General features: G+C 34.9%; 1 protein-coding gene across 1 annotated transcript; it reads right to left on the reverse strand.

Annotated features, from left to right (window-relative positions):
- Positions 1-5,426, reverse strand: LOC100657229 (olfactory receptor 8K5-like). Its single transcript, XM_064288056.1, has one exon. It carries the CDS (start codon positions 4,570-4,572, stop codon positions 3,631-3,633), a length of 942 nt encoding a protein of 313 aa, XP_064144126.1. The 5' UTR covers positions 4,573-5,426; the 3' UTR covers positions 1-3,630.
- Positions 5,427-8,924: the final 3,498 nt, after the last annotated feature.

Consider the following 8,924-nt stretch of genomic DNA (forward strand, 5'->3'; position numbering starts at 1 on the left):
TCTGATTTCATTTTCATAGTTCGCTGTATTGGTGTATAGGAATCCAAATGATTTTTGTATGTCTTGTATCCTGCTACTCTGCTGAATCTTCCTATTAGTTCCGGTAGTTTTAATGTGGAGCCTTCTGGGTTCTTTATGTATAAAAAACCAAAAACCAACCACATTGCCATCGAGTTGATTCCAACCTATAGCAATCCTCTAGAATAGAGTAGAACTGGCCCATAGGACTTCCAAGGAGCAGCTGGTAGGTTTGAACTGCCAACATTTTGGTTATCAGCCAAATGTTTAACCACTGCGCCACCAGGGCTGCTCTCTATGTACTGTATTATAACATCTGCCAATAGGGATAGTTTTACTTCTTCCTTACCAATTTTGATGCCCTTTATTTCTTTTTCTTGGCTTATTGTTCTAGCTAGGACTTCCAGCAGTGAAAAAAAGTACTAATGCAGGCCTTTCATAAAAGTGAAGTGGTGTAAAGCAAACTTTCAAAAATGGGAGATACCCGTAATCCCCAACTTATGAATTATTCGAGTAACAAGGACCCACACTTAAGACCATCTGTTTTTTTTTTTCTTATGTATCTTACCATAAGTAATATATACTACAACCAATGTTGCAGTATGTAAAATTGCCTTTGGGTGCAGCAAATCCTCTTCTAGTATATACCGAAAAGAATTGAAAACATGTTCAAACAAAAAATTTTACATGAATGTTCATAGAAGCAAATTCACAATAGCAAAAAAAAGTAGAAACAACTCAATGTCCATCAGCAGATAAATGAATAAAGAAAATACAGTATATTCATTCATTCTCTCATAAAAAATGAAGTAGCAATACATGCTATGATGTGGATGAAACTGGAAAATCTAATGCTAAGTAAGAAAAGCAAAAAATCAGAAGATCACATATTGAACATTTCTACTCATATGCAATAGCAGAATAGGAAAAGCCATAGAGACAAAAATCAGATTCATGGTTGTCAGGGGCTGTGTGGAGGTAGAGAACTTCAGGAGAGGTATCCTAATCTATAGGAGGACATCTATGGAGTGATAAAAATTATCTTGTGCTAGATAAACCTGATGGTTACACATTATTGTGAATGTAATAAAAGCCACTGAATTGAACACTTTTAAATGATTGTGTTGTGAATTTCACCGTAATAAATAATTATTATAAACACATATTTCAGCTCTTCAATGTGTTGTCTATTAATGCTCTGTTCATCAAATTCTTCAATTTATCCATTTCTTGAGTTTTTTAAGATTTGTACTTTTTCTGCAAAATACAGAAAAAATACATTTCATGATGAAGTAGATTTTTACAGTTTGGCTTAATAAATATATAAGTTTATATTGAATGAACGTTTGTGTTAAAAAAAATCAAGCCAATGTGGTGTTTATATTAGCTACTGCATTTTTGTTCATCGTCTCTGTATATACATAAAAAAAAACAACAAAACCAAACCCAGTGCCGTCGAGTCAATTCCCACTCCTAGCGACTCTATAGGACAGAGTAGAACTACCCCATAGAGTTTCCAGGGAGTGCCTGATGGATTTGAACTGCCGACCTTTTGTTTAGCAGCAGTAGCACTTAACCATTATGCCACCAGGGTTTCCTCTGTACATACATACATACTTACATATATATATATATGGATACACACACACAACCTCAGGCTGCTAACCAAAAGGTTGGAGTTTGGAATCCACCCAGGAATGACTTAAAGAAAAACCTTTGGATCTACTTATGAAGAATCAGCCATTGAACCCTTATGCAGGACAGTTCTATTCTGACACACGCATGGTCACCATGATTTGGAATTGACAAAGCAATGGTGTGTGTGTTTCTTCTATCTGAGATCAATTTTTTGGAGCTTCTAATATACCTTTATGTTGATTCAGTGTGGTCTTAAATCATACATAAATATGTATAGGTACATATTAAATCATATAAAATATGTAAACCGCATTATACTCAATAACACTCCAAATTAAAACACCTAGAAATCTGTAATTTTATGATTACATAAATATTATTCTGTTTACCTGTTTTACCATAGTAGCTTTTCTGACATAAATTGTTGTCACTTCTTGAACAGTTTTGATTCTTTCCAAAATATGTAATCATTCTGCATTTTTGACAAGGTTTCTGCTTTAGTTCAGTATTGGGTATTGCACATATATTCTAGCTCTGTCAGATACTATTAGGTTTCCAAAAAAATGAAGAAAATATGCACTTTAGGCATAATATACTAAAGTTTGTACTTCTCTGGGTTAGTGGCACACATCCTTGTGGAGACTAGAACAAAATCAAGATGGGGTAAGGACCATCAGCACTATGGTAAATGTCTTTACTTTCTTGTTTTACCAGCCATCTTATTGAGCTATTCAGAATTTTTTCTTAGAACTCTGTCTATGCCAAGGAAAAACAGAGAGTAAACACTATTTCATTTTTGTTTTGAGTAAATTATGACCCTTGACAAGGGTTTTGTAATTAACCTAATGAAGATGAAGGCAACATGGAAGATAGGAAGATTTTTTGTTAGTTTGAAAGGAATAAAAATTGGAAATATCATAAATATTTGTTCCCACAGTCTTTTAGTGAACAAAAAGAAATTAATGGTGAAAGTATTTACTGCTTCAGTATAATATCGATGCATTCAGTAGAATTCAGCTTACCATCCCTTATACATCCTCTACAAATGAAGTGTAACAATATCCACATTTTGCCTTTAATAAAATACGTGGATGTTGAGCAATACAATTGTTCACTCTAGAGTAATATGCCCTTTTTATACATTGATCTTCCTTCTTTATACATATAATATTCTCCAATACATTGAAAATAAGACTTAGAAAGCATGCCAATATGTTCTCTTGGTTTTAGAATTCTTTTTTAATCATCATAATCTCCATCAGTTATTACCTTTAATAAATAGTCCTTCACATCAGGCATCCTTAATATTTTTTCTCCTTCCTCCTTTTCTCTCCCCATCTCTATTCACTTTTCATTTTTTTTTTTCTTTTCTAACTACTGTCTGTGCATGAAGAATAGGGTAGTGAGAACCAGCATGCAGGACTAGTTTTCTCAGAAGGAAGGATGTCAAATTATATAACTGATCAAAATTATCTAGCACACTTCACATATGTTGGAGCAGCACATAGATAAGAAATGATTATCACAGTAGGAGACACACAAGGCTAATTACTGATGGGGTCGACAGGAACACCAGTAACACTTTGTCTCCAGTTTTGATTACTTATTTTAGTATTAATTTAGTCTAAGAAAAGACATGAAAGCAAGGTTGAGAACATTCCGTTCTTAATGAAAACAAAAACAACATTGAAACAAACACACGGTTTACTGATGAGGTGCCTGACAAATCTTTTCGTTAGGGAAATATGAGTTTCTATAAAATCACATAAGGAAAGAATGAATAGAAGCTTGCCATTTTGGGCAAGAAATGACATTTAACTTGAAATATACATTATGAGAATTAATTTGAATGAATATAATGGGCACAGAGCATTTGTCTTTGCTTTATAATCAGTCTTAGCTTTGCAGCCAAAGAAAATGTTTTAGAGATAATTTCCAGTACATTTGCCTCAAAACAGTATTGCATATTGAATATTAAATACAAAGATTGCATGGATTCTTAATGACCCTGTAGAAGGCACTTTTTACTTCTTTATTCCTTAAGCTGTAGATCAAGGGGTTAAGCATGGGAATGACTAAAGTGTAAAACACTGAGGCCATTTTGTCAGTATCAAAAGAATGAGCAGATTTGGGCTGCACATACATGAATAGTAGAGACCCATAGAACACAACCACCACTGTCAGATGAGAACCACATGTGGAGAAAGCTTTTCTCCTGCCCTCAGCAGAATGCATTCGAAATATGGCTATCAGAATCAGCAGGTAGGACAGCAGGACAACCAGGAGGGAGGATATCAAATTAAATGCTGAAAACATTATGATCAACAGCTGTACCTCTTGTGTATTTGAGCAGAGCATAGGTATCAAGGGGACATCATCACAATAGAAATGACTGATGACATTAGAGCCACAGAAGGTCAATGTGAAAATCTTAATGGTGAACATCAGAGACTGAAAGATACTATAAATGTATGGAATACCCACAAGCACATGGCAACGTCTTGGGGACATGATAACATTGTAGAGCAGAGGGTTACAGATGGCCACATAGCGGTCATAGGCCATGGCCGACAAGATGAAAAGTTCACTGATAATGAACAAAATGAAGAAAGCCAGCTGTGTGGCACATTCATAATAAGAAATGGTATTTTTATTCACAACAAAAGTTACTAGCATCTTGGGACAAATGACAGTAGAATTACCAAGATCAATGACGGCCAGGTGTCTGATGAAAAAATACATAGGAGTGTGTAGGCGGGAGTCCACCTTGGTCAGGATGATCAGGCCTAGGTTTCCCATCACTGTGATCATGTAGATGAGGAGGAAGACCCCAAAAAGGGGAAGCTGCAGTTCAGGGCGCCTTGTGACTCCGATTAGAATGAATTCAGTCATCATCGTTAGGTTCTTTTGGTCCATTTAGTCCAGTTATCTCTTCTGAGAAAAAACAGACATGCTTGTATTATCTTTCATATCGCATCGTCTAAACAAACAGAGGGCAAGAATTCTACCACTGAACTACCGATGCTTTCTTCCTTCGTATGTGTGGTGAGAAAATTAATTTTTACATCTTACTTTAGTAATCTTTACAATCTCCTTCATCCCAAAATAGGAGGGGTCCATATAAAACAAAGTATTTACTGATACAACATAAATTAAATTCTAAAGTAGATCAACAGTATTTGTTATTTTGTTAGTAACAAACACACATTTTTATTAATATAGAAATATTATACTTTATTTTATCTGCACAATGTCATCAGCATTTTACTTTAGAGCCCTTCCTTTTTTTTTGGTCTGAGAATATTTACAAGATATTGATATTCTTAAAGAGAGTGAAAAAGATAACATGAAGTTAGTGAAACAAGTTTTATGGCCCCTTATTAGTTCTGGCCCCTTCCAAGACCTTCAGCAAGGCCTTAGCAATGCATTCACGTAGTGATGTATCCTGGTAAGTGTCCTGAAAGAAGAATATTTTAACCATGATCAGTTAAAGGCACATTCTCTTACCATTCCAACATCCTTTCGATTACACTTCACCAAATATCAGTTTGCCTTGGGGTACCAGTAGGCATTTCTGGGGTCCAAATAAATAGGATTCGAGTTAATGATATTTGAGGCTCAAAAGGTATATTTTGATGGTTCAAAACAATGACATATATCACTTAATAATGCTATCATTCTGGTGTTAGAATAGCTTCTAAGAACATGCCTACCACCTAGTATGCTGAAATGTGTCTTGAATTTAAGAAAGTTCATATTTATAGGTTTTATAATGTTCGTCACCAAGATCATTTTGTCTATAAATTTGTTTCTATTTCTTTCCCATTCTAAATAAATACTCACATTTCTGTTTCAATTTGTATTTCCTTTTTAATGGAAACCTTCAAATTTGTATAAGATTTCAAGACACAGATGATATGAATCCATTCCTGCTAAAATCAATGGTCTATATCAAAATCCAGAGATTTGTACTACTTAATTGAATGTGGTCTATTTCCTCTAACATAACAGCGTGGAGATGAGAGACTCCATAAGGTATTTAGAATATGCACTTTTGCATTTATATCATCACATATCCTAACTATCAATTTATTTCTGGAAATCTACAACAGATAACTTGCAGGGTAAAAGACTGTGATTTCCAGATATCTTAATGATAACACCTGCCCTTTCATTTCATAAAATTTTACAGAGAATGTCAGTAAATCAATGTGGAACTTCCTTGATTGGAATTAATGAAGCTCCTTTAGTTTAATCCACTTGGATTCCCTTTTACGTCTTCTCACATTCATTGCCTTTTAATGAAAACTTAGGATTCTGTAAGCATGAGTTTTGACTGGAACAGTAAGTAGGTTTCCAAATATTCGCTAACATGAAATACTGCGCAGAAGTATTACAGTGTGATAGCATGCCCAGTGAAATTACCAGGTAGAAAATTACTGGCCTCTGACTAGGTCTTAGTTTGTGGCAGGGATCTGCTGAAGTCCTGACGTGGACTACAGGCAGATATCTGCTAAGGATGACTTTTTATCCTGTGGCTGGCTGGAACTTTAGGAGAAAAGTAGTAATTCTACGAGTCTGATAATTTCTGGTTCAATTTTGCCAGCCTGATCCAGAAGATTGAGGGCAATACTGGAGATTGTGAGTTGCCTTCACCCCTTCTTCCTAGAAAAGGTTGTGTGCTGTTTCTGCAGTAAGTTTCACTCTCTCTTCTGGGTCTTTCTTCTTCCACAGTATAACGACTATAAGCCTAACCCCTTTTGAAAACTTTATTTCAAATTTGCTCTATTGTAAGTTCTGATATCATAGATATTTACTGTAGAATACTTGATTGAGCAAAGAAATTTGAATTTCTAGTTCCATCCTACCATCTTTAGTTCTTCAATGTTCTCTAAGAATTATTCTAGTGTGTACTGAGTCTATCAATATCTTCTGCATCAGCCACTATCTCCCTGTCAAGATTCTGGATTCTTTGACCCACTCATTCTCCTTTTTGGAAAAAAAGTATCTCCGATTTGTTCTGAACATCTAAATGTGTACATTTTAAATATCTCTGAGAATGGGTCATCCTTAATGCAAGCAGAATATAGAAGTTTGCAAATAAATAAATAATTTCTCAATTCTGACACATGATAATGTCAGGTAGGTATTATTTTAGGTGCAGGGAGTTCTTTATATCACCATAACTCTTAAAAATCATACTATTTCCTAGTCTACTTCATCAGTTTATAACACCCATTCAGAAAAATCAGTAGTAAGCAACTAGTAGAGAAAATAAACAACAAACATCATCATCGTGATCAACAGCAGCAACAAAAATGCATGTTTTCATGGGAAATTCTTACACAAAAAGTGTTCGACATTAATGAAATGTTCCATGGTACATACTTATACTAACAAGATTCATTGCTTAACAAATATTTCATTGGACAAACTTGCAATAAAATAATATTTATTAAATATTACAGCAACAGGTACAAGAGCCTTGGTCACATGTATACCAGAAAAAATGTTTACTTTTGAGAAATTCAAAATGTATCAGTGTGTTCTGTATTATATCTTGCATTCTAATCTTAATTTGTTGTTGTTCTTCATTGCTCTTGAGTTGGTTCTGACTTACAGTGACTGCACGTATAACAGAACAAGATTTTGTCGATTCCTGTGTCATCTTCATGGTCACTGGTATGTCTGAGTCCACTGTTGGGCCTACTGTGTCAATCCATCCCATTGAAGCGTCCATCTACCTACCATCCTATTGGGCCCCTAATTTAATAAATATGATGCCATTTTCTAGCAATTTTCCTTTCCTGATGTGTCCAAAGTAGGGGTAACATTAATAGATTATATTAAATTAAATTGGTGATGAAATTTTGAGGTATTTCTATCTCCCTCATCACTTTCAGTAATCAAATGTCACTATCAGTCACCCCAAATCAAATAGAGCTCTGGGTACACACTTAAGTTTTAGGATTCAGTGTCCTTAAAACATCATAGAGCTCCATGGAATCCTAGTTAACAAAAGAGAAAATGAATGTTTGCAGTGAAGTTGAAGGGATCAACAGCGAGTGACCATAATAGTGTCTGCAGTTAAGAATCATGGAAAATGACCAATATCCAGGTGACAATCAGAACCAAAGACAATTCTTATCCACTCACCTGGAGTACAGAATCAGCTTTTCTTTTCTTGAGTGATTCTCTTGTTTTCTTTGGTAGGAGGAATTTATTATTTTCCTTCTCTTTGCCATGTTCCCTGAGGAATTAGCCTGTATTTCACTAGTTATACCCAAACCATCTGAGGGAGCTAAAAAAAAAAAAAAAAAAATTGCCTTGATTTCTCTGTTAATTATCTAAGACGCACTACATATTCCCCAGAGAAAAAATAAGGGGTAATTCGATGAAAGAAACAGAACACAAGTGATCTTTATAGTCCCATGGAATGTACATGATGTAAACATGTACACAGTCAAGAATTATAGATACAAGAACCTAGACGTAAATCCGTCCATGAGTAACTGAAATTTGACAAAGGGCCAAAGTCCATTAAACAGGGAAAAAAATGGTCTGTTTAATAAATGGTGCTGGCATAACTGGATGTACATCTGTAAAAGAAAACATACCTCATACCATACACCAAAGCTAACTCAAAATGGGTCAAAGACCTAAATAAATAACCTAAAAAGATAAAGATCATAGAAGAAAAAATAGGGACAATGCTGGGGGACTTACATAATGCATACATGGTATCAAACCCTAAGTAACAATGCACAAACACTGGAAAAGAACTAGATAACTTGGCTCTCCTAACAATTAAACACCTATGCTCATTAAAAGACTTGACCAAAAGAGTAAAAAGAGAACCTACAAACTGGGAGGTGGGGGGGAGGCTACGACATGTCGGACAATGGTCTAATCTCTAAAATCTAGAAGATACTGCAACACCTCAACAACAAAAACACAAATTATCCAATTAAAAAATGGGCAAAGGTCATGAAAAGGCACTTCACCAAAAGACATTCAGGTGACAAACAGACACATGAAGAATTAAATGCATGAGATCACTAACCATTAGAGAAATGCAAATCAAATCTACATTGAGATACCATCTCACCCCAACAGTATTAGCACTAAATCAAAAAACACAAAATAACAAATGTTGGAGAGGTTGTGGGGTGATAGAAACTCTTATGCTCTGTTGGTGGGAATGTAAAATGGTACAAACATTTTGGAAGATCACATGATGCTTCTTTAGAAAGTTTGAAACAGAAATA

The sequence above is a fragment of the Loxodonta africana genome, chromosome 7 (genome assembly GCF_030014295.1).
Source record: "Loxodonta africana isolate mLoxAfr1 chromosome 7, mLoxAfr1.hap2, whole genome shotgun sequence".
Classification (NCBI taxonomy): Eukaryota; Metazoa; Chordata; class Mammalia; order Proboscidea; family Elephantidae; genus Loxodonta; species Loxodonta africana.

What these genes read in the sequence shown, in the direction of transcription:
- LOC100657229 (XM_064288056.1), bottom strand. Translation starts at nt 4,572, where the DNA reads ATGGACCAAAAGAACCTAACGATGATGACTGAATTCATTCTAATCGGA.